The sequence below is a fragment of the Delphinapterus leucas genome, chromosome 20, assembly GCF_059928025.1.
Source record: "Delphinapterus leucas isolate spDelLeu-1000000601 "Yukka" chromosome 20, BTC_Dleu_Yukka2, whole genome shotgun sequence".
Taxonomy (NCBI): Eukaryota; Metazoa; Chordata; class Mammalia; order Artiodactyla; family Monodontidae; genus Delphinapterus; species Delphinapterus leucas.
In genome coordinates this window covers 16,638,781-16,654,365 of record NC_143148.1, presented here as the reverse complement: position 1 = coordinate 16,654,365, position 15,585 = coordinate 16,638,781, and the positions used below count along the sequence as shown (strand labels likewise).

The window sequence follows — 15,585 nt, the reverse complement described above, 5'->3', positions numbered from 1 at the left end:
TATCAAGTTCATTTACTTGTTTACTTGTTTTGGTTTTCCCCTCACTTTACACACATGGGAATGTGAGCTCCATGAGAACCAACATCTCATCTGTCTTGTTTTGGGATGTGTCTCCAGAGCCTAGAATGGTGCCAGGTACATAGTGGATGTTCAATAGGACAATGAATGAATAAAGTCTCATTTTACTGATGAGAAAACTGAGGCCCAGAGAGGTGAAGGGAGTTGCCCAGGACCACACAGCTCTAATGATTTAAAGGCATTTATTGACCAATAAAAAAATGAAAAATAAATAAATAAATAAAAGCATTTATTGAGAACTTGCTATATGCCAGCCACTATAGCACAGGGAGGGGTAGCATGGCTTAGTGGTTATACACTTGGACCCCAGTGCCAAATCTGCCCAGGGTTCAGAACTCAGCACTGCCTCTTCCTGGCTGAGTCACCTTGGGCAGGTGACTCCACTTCTCTGAGCCTCAGTTTTCCCTGTCTGAAAAATGGGAATCATGACTTAGATAAGGACTGAATAAGTTAATGCGTTCAGAGCAGTGCTTGGCACATAAAACGTGATAAGAGTATGGTTTTTATTATTATTATTTAAAAGAACTTTAAAACATTATACTTAGAGGTGTGTGCTAGGTGGATGCCCATTAAATAGATGAGGAAGCTGAGGCTCAAAGAGGTGACACCACCTGCCCAAGGTCCCACATAGGAATGGGTAAGGTCAATATGTATATGTATTTTTTTGGCCACGCCACGCGGCATGCAGGATCTTAGTTCCCAGACCAGGGATCGAACCTGTTGCCCCCTGCAGTGGAAGTGCGGAGTCTTAACCACTGGACCGCCAGGGAAGTCCAAGGCCAATATTTTTAAGTGAGGCTGGCAAATTTCCAAATGTAGGTTCTCAACCTCCAGGGGCAAATTTGACCTTGGAGCTGGGTCCTCTGGGAGAGTCCTGGTTTTGGGGGGTTCCCAGGGGCAGAGGGTCTGGTATAGCAGAGAGAAGTGAGGCAGTGAGGAAATGCCAAACAGCAGGGAAGAGAGTTGCCAAGAGGGCAAAGGTCAGGGGTCACAGCCCCCAAGAGGCTCTAAGAACCTCTGGGAAAGTTAGCAGAAGTGAGACGTTCAAGAAAAGACGGCACAACGTGATGGAGGAAATACAGAAGCGCAGCGTCATAGGGGAGGAGAAATCCCTTAAGTGCCAGGAATATAGGCAGGGAGGGTGGAAGCTGTCCCAGCCACGGCTCTTCCCGGCTGGAGCCCTTGGGGGGCTGGACACCTGGTTGTCCTCGCCGCAGGGGAGGGACGGCCCTGCCAACTGTTCACCCCAGGAAACTGGGCCCAGGGCAGGGCAGGCTCAGGCGTGCTAAGTTGGCCTGGGGGCAGGGCAGAGCTGGCCCCGTGCTCAGATCCTGCCACAATGAGGACAGACCTGGCTGTGGCCCCAGCATGGTGTCTATTGCAGGTGGCCGGACTGTGCCATGCTGCTCTGGACCCAAGGTGGCAGCTCTCACTGTGGGGACCGTGCTGCTCCTGACAGGCATCGGGGCAGCATCCTGGGCCATTGGTGAGAGTGGACGGACCCCTGCGCCTCTACCCTCCCCTGCCCCCTGCAGTTCCCAGCCTACCTGCCCTCACCTCTGCCTTCTCCGCAGTGACCGTTCTACTCAGGAGTGATCAAGAGCCGCTGTATCCAGGTGAGTAGAGCGTGCTGAGACCCTCTGGGGAGCCCTGGAGGAAGCCCGTACCTGGTGGGAACTCAATGAAAGGATTTTTTTGAATGAACTCATATTGTTGCTCTAAACACTTCACTTGTCTAACCCAGTGTTTTTCAGACTCTAAATGTGTTACCTGTTAGTGCATCATGAAATTAGTGAGCTGAAAACCACACTTTAAAAAGTATGAAATAGATTAAAAAAATGAATGCATCTCTCTCAGTAAGAAGAAGTTCTGTTAAGCTTTTCTTTTGGTTTTATGAGGGTGGGACCGTTATTCTCTCCATTACAGATGGGGAAACTGAGGCTTAGAGCAATGCCATAGTTCACCCCAGAAAACAGACGTTCAAGGCTACATCATAATGTAAAAATGTGTTTCTTATTGCGGAACGTGGTCAAACATGTTTGAGAGGTACTGTATGAATTCAGCCAACCTTTTTCTAGCTCTCCTTGGAGGTAGCTGCTGTTAGTATCCCCATTTACAGATGTGGAAAGTGAGGACCAGAGAGGACATGCAGCTGGTAAATGATGGGGCCACGAATAGCTCTTTGACTGGACTGGTAGAGATGTATCTGCATGCAGGTGGGAAGGAGTGGCCACACAAATAGATGCAGAAACTCACTGTGGAATGAATGAATCTTCCCAAATGCCAACTCCAAGCTGCCGTTCTATAGCTCAGGGCAGCAGGAAGAATGGGGAAGTTGGGTGATGGGATGCATTTTTCACTCCCACAAGCCTCATGTAGTTCCATAAAGGACTCAGCTCACATTAAGAGCAGAAATGAGCATCTAGACAAGGAAAGCCACCGTCAAGGTCAACCACCACAGTTGACACTTAGAGAGCATTTACACGTGCCAGGCACAGGCCTCAGGGCTTTGCAGGTATTGATTCATTAAATCCTCCCCACAGCCCATTTTAATATGGGGAAATGAGGCTTGGAAAGACCAAGTGACTTGCCTCAGGTCACTGGGATTGGAACCAGGCAGCCTGGATCCAGCTCTTGTGTAGAACTACTATACTCTATTGTTTCTCAAGAAACAGCCAAGTGAGTTGCCATAGTGACGGCTAACACATGCCAGGCCTTGGCTGCAGCCTTTGCACAAGAGCCCTGTGCAGTCGGGGCCATTATCATCATCCCCATTTTGCAGATGGGGAAACTGAGGCCCAGTGAAGTGAACTGACTTGTCCAAGTCCGCACATTGAATAAATGGCAGGGCAGAAGGGTCATGCACTTGCCGGAAGCTCGCTACTGCCACTGGGCTAAAAGGAGCCAGGCTCTAAGGCTCCTAGGGTGTGGGCCCCTCTCCATCCTCACCTCATGCTTTCTTCCGGTGCCCTTCAGGCTCCAACGCACTGGCAGCTCTCACGCCCTCGAAGGACCCTCCCTGCACCACCTTCTTTCCCGCTCACATCCCGAGGCAGGTTTCAGGGTCTTGCGCCATCACTGCTGAGCTGAGGCTCACACCTGTCCTGTCCTCTCTGGTTCTCAGAGTCCTCATTTGGAAACTGGGAGTGAGAATTAAAGGGGGTAATGATCCGTGCAACACTTGACTCTCAGCCAACTTGGTTAACATGGGCTTTTGTGTCTCATGCTTCAGGCTGTAACATTCCTGAGCAGGGCCTTTCTGCCCCCAGGCTCCACACTGCCCCCCCACCCCCCACCCCGCTCCCCACAGCCATCCTGCTGCCCCTGGTAAAACCCTCCTCACACTTGAAGTTCATGATTTACTCCTGGTGAATTTCAGGAGGGCAGGGGCATTTTGTTTACTGCCCCAGACAGTGTCCAGCACATAGTAGGTGCTCAGGAAACCTTTGCTTAATGAATAAGCATGAGGACAGATCACCGACATGAACCAACTTGTCCTGGGCCTCCAGCTGGAAAGTAATTAGGCCACGATTCAGACTTGGCTCTGGCCAATGCCAGCACCGTGCCCTTCCATTATACTCGGGTTTTTCAAAAACGTTGGGAAATTACAAAATGAACAAACAAAAACAACCCAGAAATGATATCCCCACCTCACTTTTCTGGGATTTTCACACCTCTAAATATATCAGACAATTTGTTGAGCAAACCAGGTGACCCAGAACATATTTTTTGCATTGCTTAAAATAATACAAACAAGAATAAAGAGTTTAGAAGTGAGAAACAGTGGCACAGAATATAGTTTTAAAAATACTTGGAGGGGGCATTTGACATTCCCTCCTCCCTCCCTCCCCCTCCCTCCAAATCCATCCATAAAGTGATAATTTTTTCCTAAAACCTCACACTTTCTGGAAATCACATTCCTAGAGCACTGAGAAGTCATTTAAAAATAAGAATTCACTCCCACCCACAGTTGGTGTTTCAGACCCCAAGTCTTGGTCTGGGGACTCAGTGGGTGGCGGGCACCACCCAGCAGAGGTACCAGGCATCCCTGGGCCCCCACCTGGAGGCCGTGACTAAGGCGAGCCAGCCAGGAAGCTCCTAGTCCAGGCTGTGGGTGAGTATATTTAGGGTGGGGACAGGTAAGGGTCCATGTGAGAGCCACAGAAGGAGCAGGGAGTATGCAGGTAGGCAGGCCTGGGTTCAAATCCTGGCTTTGCAGGTTCTTAGCTATATTCCCCTGGGCAAGTATAGCCTCTCCAAGGTTCAGTTTCCCCATCTGCAAGATGGGCATAGAAATGGTCTCTACCTTCCAGGATGGTGGTGGGATTCAAAGACCCCCCCAGATATGACACATAGCATGGGGTCAGCCCACTGACATCCCCAGGAAACATAGCCAAGTGTTATTATTACTGTGCCATTATTGTTTAACCCTCAGGACGGAAGCCACTTGAGAGGCTGTCTAGGGCAACGTTAAAAGCTTGGGGTTTGGAGTCCCTCAGGCCTGAATGCACATCCTCTGTTTGCCTTTCTCTGTCCTCAGCAGGATAGGGTTTTCCCTGGAAGTCCTGCCTCCCCTCGTCCAGATCTGTGGGGCTGTGGGAAGACTGCTCAGCTTGGGTGTGGCCTCACCAAGTTCTTCCTACAAGGATGCAAAATTGAGTTTGCACCAGATTCACGTTCCCAGAATGTGCTCTCAGAACACCAGCCATGCAGGAGGCTCAGGAGAAAAGGGGTTCACAGCTGATCTTTCCCCAGGCTTACTCCTTCCCACCTTCCCCATCTCGGTCAGTGGCAGCTCCATCCTTCTGGTGGCTCAGGCCAAACACCCTGGAATTGCCCTCAGACCCTCTTTCTCTCACACCGACATCCAATCTCAGCAGACCCTGTGGGCTCCACCCACAGAATCTACCCTAAATCTAAACTCTGTTCCCCCCCTGCTGCCCCGACCCTGGCCCAGCCTCCATCCTCTCCCTCCTGGACCATCACACAGCCTCCTTCCTGGTCTCCCTGCTCCCATCCCGCCCCTACAGTCTGCTCCCCACACACAGCCAGAGGGAGCCTGTGAACTGGTGTCAGGTCAGGGCCCTCCTGGCTCAGAGCCCTCCTCTGGCCACATCTCACTCCTGGTAAAAGCCAAAGTCCTAGTGTCAATCCAGTCTTGTCTCCCATCTCCCCTCCCCTAGCTCACTCTGCTCCAGCCTCCTTGCTGTTCCTTAAACATCCCCCGTGTCTCCCCGCCCCCCACCCCACCACCTTGGGATCTTTGCACTTGGCAGTTCCTTTGGCCTGGTTCTCTGTTCCCTCACCTGTCTTCTTACCTCCTTCAGATCTTTGTGCAGCTTTCCCTGCCCACCTGTTGGAAAGTGCAACCTCCCCTCCCCTCAATGCCAGCACTCCCCTGCCTCTGTCAAGCTTGATTTATCTCCCTGGCGCCTTCTTTTGTGACACACCATCTATTTAACCTCTCTGTCCTGTTTGTTATGCATCTCACCTAGTGGCCTTTGAGCTCCTCAGAGCTGGGGGTTTTGTCTGATCTGTTCATTGTCCAAAATAGAGCCTGGCACATACTGAGTGTTTGCTAAATGTAAATAAATACGGCTAAGGGCTATGACCTGGCTTAGGTGTGCACAAGGGTCCTCTGACCATGTGAGGAGCAGCCTATGAGGGGCTGAGGGGAGCATCACTTCTCAACACAGTAAAGCCCCAGGCAGGAGGAATCCCCCATAAGCTCTCTCCAGTCTTCCTGTGTATCTCCGCCCTACCTCTTCTCAAATTTTGTGATGCTGTGTTTGGTTGGGTGATTTTTTTACTGCTGTCTGTCTCCCCCATTGGTGGACTTTGGTTGGTGAGGGCACAGCCCAGGGCTGTCTTGGTCATCTTTATGTCCCCCGGCATCACCCCACACAGGACTGGGCATGGAGTATGTGTCTAGTTAACACTTGTTGAATGAATGAATGAATACTGCATCCTCTGCTTGGAGAATTATCATGCAATTTAGTGTGTATTCAAGGCTCTGACAAGTCCTGCAGAAAAAGATAGCTATTCTCTTTTTTTTTAAGATTATAGGAAATCTATTTAAATATTTTGGCACTGTGATGTATTAGTCAAGGGTCTTCAGGCTGTAAAAGACAAAAGGAAAATCTAAGAAACTGGCTAAACAAAAAGGGAAATTATTGACTCACTTAAGCAACAGTTCTGGGGGTTCTTCAAGCCTGACTCCATCAGGGGCTTTAAAAATGTTATCAGAAATCTGTTGACTTTCCTCCACATTGGCTCATTTTTCCCCTCCTTGGGGCAAAGATAGGCCCAGGCAGACCCAGCCTCACATGCCATTCTCCTGGGAGCTTGGTTAAAACAGTTTCCCTCATCCCAAATCTCCTGGCAGAATTCCACATTTCCAGCTCATGGGCAACCAGCTTAGGAGTCCCAGTGGTAGGAGAAAGCCCCCTGGTTCCCCCTGGCGGGGCAGCCAGAGTCCCAGAGACCCCGATCTTTGGTTCAACTTGAGTCATGGGCCCTTCCAGACGCAGTCACAAATGTGGGGGGCCCGGGGTGCTGCCATCGGGCCTGCCAGGACTCAGGACTAGATCCACGGGGTCAGAGAAGAGGCCGGGAGGGCTCGGGCAGGAAGGCGACCCAGGCGGCGGTCCTGTTGCCCTGCAGTGCAGGTCGGCCCGGCCGACGCTCGGCTCACGGTGTTTGACCAGACGGAGGGCACGTGGCGCCTGCTGTGCTCCTCGCGCTCCAACGCCAGGGTGGCGGGGCTCAGCTGCGAGGAGATGGGCTTCCTCAGGTACCGGGGTGCCCCTGGGGGTGGGGGGCTGGGGGGCGGGGCCGCAGGCCTGACCCCTGCCCCGCCCAGGGCGCTGGCCCACTCGGAGCTGGATGTGCGGACGGCGGGCGCCAACGGCACGTCGGGCTTCTTCTGCGTGGACGAGGGGAGGCTGCCGCATGCCCGGAGGCTGCTCGAGGTCCTTTCCGTGTGGTGAGGAGGGCGGTGGGCAGGCAGGGCGCGCACTGCCCCCGGCACGCACACCCCTGCTCCCCCAATGTGCCTTTCTTTCCTCTTAATTGGCCTCTCTTTTTGTCTCCCCTTGTGTCCCCATCCCTGTCTCTCCCACAGCGACTGTCCCAGGGGTCGTTTCCTAGCTACCATCTGCCAAGGTGAGACCCTGAAACTCAGAGTCTTCTTCTGAGACCCCCCCTGAGGGCAGGGCCACGTCCCATTAGACACCCCCAGGCAGGCCTTATCCTCTTAGATCCTGCAAGGATGGGGCTGTGTCTTCTCAGATCTCCCTCCCCTCCTGGTAGAGCCATGTCCCTCTAAGTCCCCAAGGAGGGGTCTGTGTCTCCTCATATCTCCCTCCCCCCCGGGTGGAGCCATGTCCCCCTGGGTCCCCAAGGATGGGGCTGTGTCTCCTCAGACACCCTCCCCCAGGGTGGAGCCATGTCCCTCAGACCCCTCAGGTTAGGATCGTGTCCACCCACTCTTCGCAGAGTGGCGTATGACCTCTCAGACCCGCTAAGGCAGGGTTCCAGGCCTCCCACTGCCCCTGACTGCCCCCTCTCCCACAGACTGTGGCCATAGGAAGCTGCCCGTCGATCGCATCGTGGGTGGCCAGGACACCAGCTTGGGCAGGTGGCCATGGCAAGTCAGTCTTCGCTACGATGGAGCACACCTCTGTGGGGGATCCCTGCTCTCCAGAGACTGGGTGCTGACAGCCGCCCACTGCTTCCCTGAGTGAGTGTCTCCCATGGCGCTGAGGGGGGAGGCTGGGGAGCGGCAGGGTCGGGGAGGCTGTGCCCAAGCAGGCTGCCACCCTCCCCTCCTATCCCTGGTAGGCGGAACCGGGTCCTGTCCCGATGGCGAGTGTTTGCCGGTGCCGTGGCCCAGACCTCACCCCATGGCGTGCAGCTGGGGGTGCAGGCAGTAATCTACCACGGGGGCTATCTCCCCTTTCGAGACCCCAACAGCGAGGAGAACAGCAATGACATTGCCCTGGTCCACCTGTCCAGCTCCCTGCCCCTCACAGGTAAGTCTGGGGCTGTTCCTTGGCCTGGGGACACCAGGGGCCAGGAGGACAGGGGAGGGGGCTAGGGCATAGGAATCCATGGTGATGAGGGAAGTGATCTTGAGGGGCACACACTGGGCATTCATTAGATGGGGACAATTGGTACAGCCACTTTGGAAAGCCATGTGGCGATTCCTCAAGCAGTTCAACACAGAGTTACGATTTGGCCCGGCAATTCCACTCCTAGGTACGTACCCAAAAGAAATGAAAACACATAGCTACACCAAAACTGGTGCACGAGTGTTCAGACCAGCATTATTCCAAAAGATGGAAACAACCCAGACGTCTACCATCTGACACATGGATAAACCAAACGTGCTAGATCCATACAATGGAATGATACTAGGCCATAAAAAGGAATGAAGTCCTGATTCATGGTACACAATGGATGACCCTGGACAACACTGTGCTGAGAAAGAAGTCAGGCCCAAAGAGCTACATGCTGTATGATTCCATTCTTATGAAATATCCAGAACTGGCAAACCTGTAGAGATAGAAAGTAGATTAGTGGTTCCCCAGGAGGTGGGGGGGGGGGCGGGCATGGGGCTGTCTAGAGGTCATAGGTAAAAGGGGTGATGAAAATGTCCTAAAATCAACTCTGATGGTGGTTGCACCTTCCTATTGCCAGGCAGGCTAGTACCTATATCTAAAACCTCTCTAAAAACCACTGACTTGCCACTTTAAGTGGGTGAATTTTGTGGTGTGTGAATTATATCTCAGAAGAGCCGTTACTGCCCCCCCCCCCAAAAATGAAAAAATTTTAAGTATATGAATGAATCAGAAAGTCAGGCGTTATCCGAGTTACAGTTCTCTGGAGCATTTCCTTTGCTCTCAATGAGAAAGATTCACTTGGGTGCCAGTGTGTCTTTAATACCTCATCTACACATGCCTTTTGGATTAAGGGCAGGCCGTGGGCTTCAGCTTTCAGAAGACCACTGTGTAGCAGGAATAGTAATAATAATGATAAAAATTTTAAAAAATAGTAATGGTGATGATAACGAAGTTAAAATAGCGATGATGATGCCTTCAGCAGGCAACAGTATGATGACAATAATAATAATGAAAGAATACAATAATAATGATGATAGGATGAACTTCAACACCTGCACGCTCCTCCTGTGTGCGGCCACTGCCCTCAGCATGTCCCAAGCATGCACTCATTTCATTGTCCCAACAGCCCGGGGACAGTTGGTTCTCTTATGATCCTGTTTTTTCACAAGGGGAAAGGTCCCAACACAGAGAAGGTACATAATGCCCCCAGTTCCCACCACTGGCAAATGGCGAAGGTTTGAGCCCAGGCTGCCCGGCGCTGGAATCAGTGCCTGTGAGCCCCTGGTTGTGTTGCCAGGGAAGTCAGTACTATTTGGTTTGCATTTTTCTTATTTTTATGGTTATTTTTCTTCTGAATGGTCCATGATGCTGGTTTTCCATTTAAGGGAGCGATACATGTTTTTCTTTTCTTGTTTCTAAATTAATTTTTTTATTGGAGTATAGTTGCTTTACAATGTTGTGTTAGTTTCTGCTGTGCAGCAAAGTGAGTCAGTTATACCTACACATATAGCCGCTCTTTTTTAGATTCTATTCCTATATAGGTCATTACAGAGTATTGAATAATACATGTTTCTCTTTTTTTAAATTTTTTACATCTTTACTGGAGTATAATTGCTTTACAGTGGTGTGCATGTTTCTCTTTAAAACAAAATAAACCCTTCTCTTTAGTGAATGGAGTGAGAGGGTTAAAAAGATTGAAGTGGGGAGGTATCCATGGGGCACAGGTGGATGGGGTGGGAGGGGCCTGGGTTTGAGACACGTGGCTGAGGGGTAACGGCACGGGCTTTGGGGTCAGGTACTTGCCAGCCCTGCGATCTTGAGCGCGTGGCTTCACCTCTCCATGCCTCAGTTTCCCTCATCTGTTAAATGACTTCTGAGGGTTATTGAAATGATGAAAAGGGTTAATCTGAGTCAAGAGCCTACAGCAATGCCAGCACTCAGTTAATATTAACAATCATTGCCACTGTCGCTGTTTTTTACTATTGCTAGTTACGTGAGCATTTCCTATTAGCCAGGCATGCTATTCAACGCGTCACCGATGTCTCACTATACACCTCTGGGGGGAAATGATTATTCTTTCCACTTTGCACCTGAGCTCTGAGCTCAGGGAGGTGAAGTCACCAGCAGGCAGCAGGTAGGGCTGCCAGGACCACTGGTGTGGGTTGTGCACTGCACAAGGAAGTCATGTGTCAGGGATGCCATTCTTACTGTGGACAGGGTGGACTGGTGTGTTTATTATGATGATGTTTTCGACGGGTGGAAGTCCAGCATCTCAAGATAGTACCTTGTAAAATTTCTCACAGAGGCACCCTCTAGGCAGGGGCAGCCCCATGGGCCATGGTTAAGAATACAGGCTTGGAAATTGGGCCAAGCTGGGTTCAAATTCTGGCTCTGCCATCGACTCATGGACTCATTCTGAGGCTTTGGACAAATGACATGGCCTTATTTTCCCCTCTTCAAATGGGGTACTAATAGCTCCTACCTCCCTGGGCTGATGGGATATTAAAGGAACTCACCCAGGAAGGTGCCTAGTACCTAGTGAGCTCTCAGTAGAAGGCAACTTCTGCTGTTGTCGTCGTAAAAGAACAGAGGGAAGGGCGGGCCGGGGGCACCAGGGGCAGCTGGGCTGAGGTCTGTACCAGGCGGGGCAGGCCGGCAGGGGTGGGACCAGCGTGGTCTGTCTCACAGAGTACATCCAGCCCGTGTGCCTCCCGGCTGCTGGGCAGGCCCTAGTGGACGGCAAGATCTGCACCGTGACTGGCTGGGGCAACACACAGTACTACGGTGAGTTCCGTCCTCTGCCTGTGAAGTCACTGTTAAGGGAGACTCCGATCCGGGCTGGGGAAGGGCCGTTGGCCTGCTTGAAGGCCTCATGGCCCAGGGGTGTAGGGACACTAAGGAGCCTGGGTGGGCACCAGGAAGGAAGGGGGGTGTGCATGCCCCCCAGCTTCGTCCAGCCCTGCTTGCACACCCCCAGGCCAACAGGCGGGGGTACTCCAGGAGGCCCGAGTCCCCATAATCAGCAGTGATGTCTGCAACGGCCCCGACTTCTACGGGAACCAGATCAAACCCAAGATGTTCTGTGCCGGCTATCCTGAGGGTGGCATTGATGCCTGCCAGGTGAGGGACGGTGAGGGGCAGCCCGGGCCCCCTCCTCTCCGGGGGTGGAGACACATGGCAGTGGGTGGTCAGGCTCGCTACCTCAGGGCCAGAGCGCTCTGTGACCACAGCCCACAATCATCCGAGGAGGGCCTCTCGGCTAGCCATCTTGGCTTCCAGCCAGGCCTTCCGTCCCCTACCAGGGCGACAGCGGTGGCCCCTTCGTGTGTGAGGACAGCATCTCTCGGACGCCACGTTGGCGGCTGTGTGGCATCGTGAGCTGGGGCACCGGCTGTGCCCTGGCCCAGAAGCCAGGCGTCTACACCAAAGTCAGTGACTTCCGGGAGTGGATCTTCCAGGCCATAAAGGTGAAATTTGGGCCCAGATGGGAGCCAGAGGGTGGGAGGGTTTGGGACTCTGAGGGGGAAAGGGAGCCAGGGTTTTCCAGAAACCAGCGCTCAGGCTTAGAAGAGGGTGCCCTAGGGAACGGATAGCCTTCAAAGGGCTCCTGGAGAGGGGAGTTCAGCTGTGGGACTTTGGGGGAAGCCTCTCAGACCTTGGAAGCCCCTAGTTGTCTTTCCCCAGACTCACTCCGAAGCCAGCGGCATGGTGACCCAGCTCTGACCTGTGGCTTCTCCTCGCTGTGCACGCCTGCAGGGCCCAAGCTGATCTAGGTGGCTCCAGCCCCACATGATGGGGTTCACCCTGGGATGGAACATTTTTCTTCTTGGGCCCAGCCCACAGGTCCAAGGATACCCTCCCTCCAAGGTCCTCCACAGTGGCGGGCCCACTCAGCCCTGGGACCACCCGAGCCTCACCCTTCTGACCCCCATGTAAATATTGTTCTGCCGTCTGGGGAGTCCCATCTAGTGCCCCTGATGACAGGATGCTCTTTAAATAATAAAGATGGTTTTGATTAACGTGGTCTCTGAGTTTGCAAATGTAAGCAGCAAATGAGGACATTTTGGGGGGTTGGAAGAGAGCAGTTGGGCCAGGCAAACATCAGACAGGGAGTGTGATGCTCCAGTTCCCGCTGGCTTAAGAGAAAATACCTTAATTGGTTCACCTAACTGGAAATGCTCTGCAGCGTCTGGCTTCAGGTACTGCTGGATCCAGCTGCTGAATATTTTTCATCAGGACTGTCCCTCACTTCCTCTCTCACATCTGCTTTTCTGTGTCAGCTTCATTTCCAAGCAGGCTCCCCTACAGTCAGAGACAGAGATGTCCCCCCAACCCACCGAAACTCTTATATGCCATGGATGACTTAACAGCCACAGTGGAAAAAGAATCCTTCTTTCCCATCGGCTACAGCAAAAAAGTCCCAGGCCTGGCTCTCCCTGGACGGATTTGGGTCACATGCTCATCCCTTATCAAATCACTGTGCACCTGTGCATGGGGTGGGGAGGAGGTTTGACCCTCAGGAAATACATGACTTGAGTGTGAGGGGTTCTCCAAAGGAAAGTGGGTTGCTCTTTCCAGAAAAAATGGTTGTAGATGCCCAGTGAAAAAAAGACATCCACTGTGGATCAACATGGGAAGCAGGGCCCTGTAGGGAGGAGGCAGAAGCACCAGGCCCTGTGAGCACAACCTGAGACCCTTATCTTGTCATCTGGGCTGGAGGTTGTTCTCAGTTTCCCCTGGGACCCACTCTGTTCCCTAGAACGTCTGCAGACCTTGCTGGGACACCAATGGCCACCAGGGGGCACTACTGCCCCCTAAACTACGGGAAGTTAAGGAGTTTCTTTGGTAGTCTTGTCCAGGTGTTGCTGGACACCAGATGCTCTGCAGGAAAACACCCACCAGGTGCCTGTTTCCCATGACTTTCTTTTCTCTTTCTTTTCTTTCTTTCTTTTTTTTTTTTTGGCTGCGCCGTGGGGCATGTGGGACCTTAGTTCCCCAACCAGGGATTGACCCCATGCCCCCTGCATTGGAAGCGCAGAGTCTTGACCACTGGGCTGCCAGGGGGTTCCTCCCATGACTTTCAATGATAAAAGTTAAATGTGTTGCTTATCAGCTACAAGCCCCCAAGCAATTTCCTAAAACATAAATCGACACGGGAAGCCCCTTTGAATAACATACAGACTATCCATTTAGAAAATGCTCCAAGCATCCCTCCCTGGACCAGACTCTTAGGATTTGGTGATCCCCACCATTACTTTGTCCATCAGGAATGCCCCAGCCCCACATCTCCATGCTCTTTTCCAAACGTCTGCATGCTGCTGCACCGTTCTACCCATCATATCGGAGATATAATTCGAGACTTGACCCACACATTGCTTTGTTAGAAACGTATTGAGTCACGGGGATGGGGCTGTACATTCTCCTTTGTTGTTGTTAGCTGAAAAATGTACTGTATGTGTGTTTTACGATGTTTGGGGACTCTGAAAGAACATGTTCCACCTTGGGGATTCTGAGCAGATATGACCATGTCCTGGGGGTTCTGAGGGGACACAGCTCACCCTGGCAGGGAGGGGGCCAGTGTGAGCAGACATGACCCTGCTCTGGGTGGGACTGAAGAGGGCATAGCCCTGCCCTGGGACACCTGAGGAGCTGCAGCCTGATTCTAGGAGACATGGTGGGAGTTTGGACATTAAAAACCAATGGGTCGTCCACTGGGAAGATGTCAACCAGGGGACCACTCTGGGTTCTGCAGACATCATTGCTCTTGGAGGGGGGAGGGGGTTGGGAGATTGCGATCCACTCAACAGCCACTCACCAGTCAGTCTCCTTTGTTGGCCAGGGGTCAGTGAGCCTGTTTCTCCTGCTGCCACTAACCTTGTCACCCACCCCAAGGAGCCACGCAGATATTAGAAAAATAATAATAACAATCACAGGATTGCTTTGAAGCTTGCTAAGATCTTGATCTTCAGAAAGATCAAATATCAAATCTCTTTCTTCCATGTCATTGCTGTGTATCTCGGACCCAGAAGTATTCGGCCCATCTGATCTAATTTATGTAACCGCCTCAGGGATACAAGCAAGGCTTTGCATTCATGGTGAGTGTTTATATCTGAATATTCACTTTCAAATATAGAAAGCCTGCTGGATGTAACTTGGAATGGAAAGCTCCATATGTGGTTTATAAGTTGCCATTCTCCCCGTCAAGTTGAAGGAGAAATGTACAGTTATTTTTCCACCATGGTTATTCTGCAAGTAAATGACCACCATAATTAACAATGATTGTGATGGCCACGAAATCTGTATTCAGAAATAATTATTCTGATGTTCAAATAGTGCTGTAAGTGGAGAATGGATCTTAGTTTCTGCAGAAAAAGTAATACTATTTAAATCCTGCAGTCATTTTGTGAGCAGCTGTCCCAGTTCTACTGCCGCATAGCAAACCGTCCCAAACTTTGTGGTATAAAATAGCAACAAGCCAGGAGGGCTGTGAATCTGCTCAAGGTGGCACATGTGAGGGGGGAAAGCTAAGACTGGGACCATGACCAGGACATCTCAGGAGATGGTACTGAGCCTCCCACTCCCCCTCGAGTGACCACCCTCTCGGGTGACCGGGCTTGGACACTGCCCCCCAGGATTTCCCTGGGCCCCCAGGGAAACCTGTTGTTTCCAGATGCTGGGGGTCTTCTGGGGATGAAGGTGGGAGGCCTTAACCAAAGATTGCTCAGAGTGGGGAGAAGGCGACGGGGCCACTCATTCATGCTGGGTGGGAGGGAGCCTGCAAATCAGGGCCTCTGTCCCACCGGGTTTGACCATGTGAAGGACTAGCTTGGGTTTGGGGAGCCAGAGCAGTGGCTTGGGGATCCCCACTTTGAAGATGGAGTCCCCACTTTCTAATTCTGAACCTCCTCTGTTAGGGCAGCCCCCAGCGATCTCCACACGTGCACAGTCTGAGCTCCCCGTCGCCTGCCCTTTATTCATCTTTCCAGGTGGATCTCTCCTTCTGACGGTCCATCCCCCAGTCATGTTCCCAAATGCCCAACTATGAGTTTCTACCACAGACTCTCCCATCATTCTCTGCAGATGTCCCCCTGGGCCCCTTCGTCTCCCCAGGTGCACATCTCAACCACGCCCCCTGCACATGCTCCCTTAGGATCGGGGAGGCTGTGAGTTCATCTTTAACCTGCTGGGGAGAGAACCGGCAGGGCCCCAGAAGGAGCGGCGCTCAGCACCGTCAGCCCTCCAGCCTCAGCAGAGCTCGTGTGGTCACCTGCGGCTTGCTTGACCCGGGCTCTGGCCTGCTGATGGGGTGGGGAGCTCCTCCAGGGCCTGGATGCCTGTGACACAACCCTGCCCCCTGGGAAAGCCCTGGGGCCACCTCCTCTCT

At 52.3% G+C, this 15,585-nt stretch overlaps 1 protein-coding gene across 1 annotated transcript; it reads left to right on the top strand.

Moving 5' to 3' along the window:
* The first annotated feature begins 84 nt into the window (after positions 1–84).
* HPN (hepsin) lies at positions 85–15,384 on the top strand. Its single transcript, XM_022586304.2, has 11 exons — positions 85–1,564; positions 1,653–1,694; positions 6,742–6,871; positions 6,941–7,063; positions 7,202–7,242; positions 7,654–7,819; positions 7,921–8,111; positions 10,890–10,985; positions 11,179–11,321; positions 11,504–11,668; positions 11,886–15,384. The coding sequence occupies exons 1-11, from the start codon at positions 1,447–1,449 to the stop codon at positions 11,922–11,924; spliced, it is 1,254 nt and encodes a 417-aa protein (XP_022442012.2). The 5' UTR covers positions 85–1,446; the 3' UTR covers positions 11,925–15,384.
* The last annotated feature ends 201 nt before the right edge of the window (positions 15,385–15,585 follow it).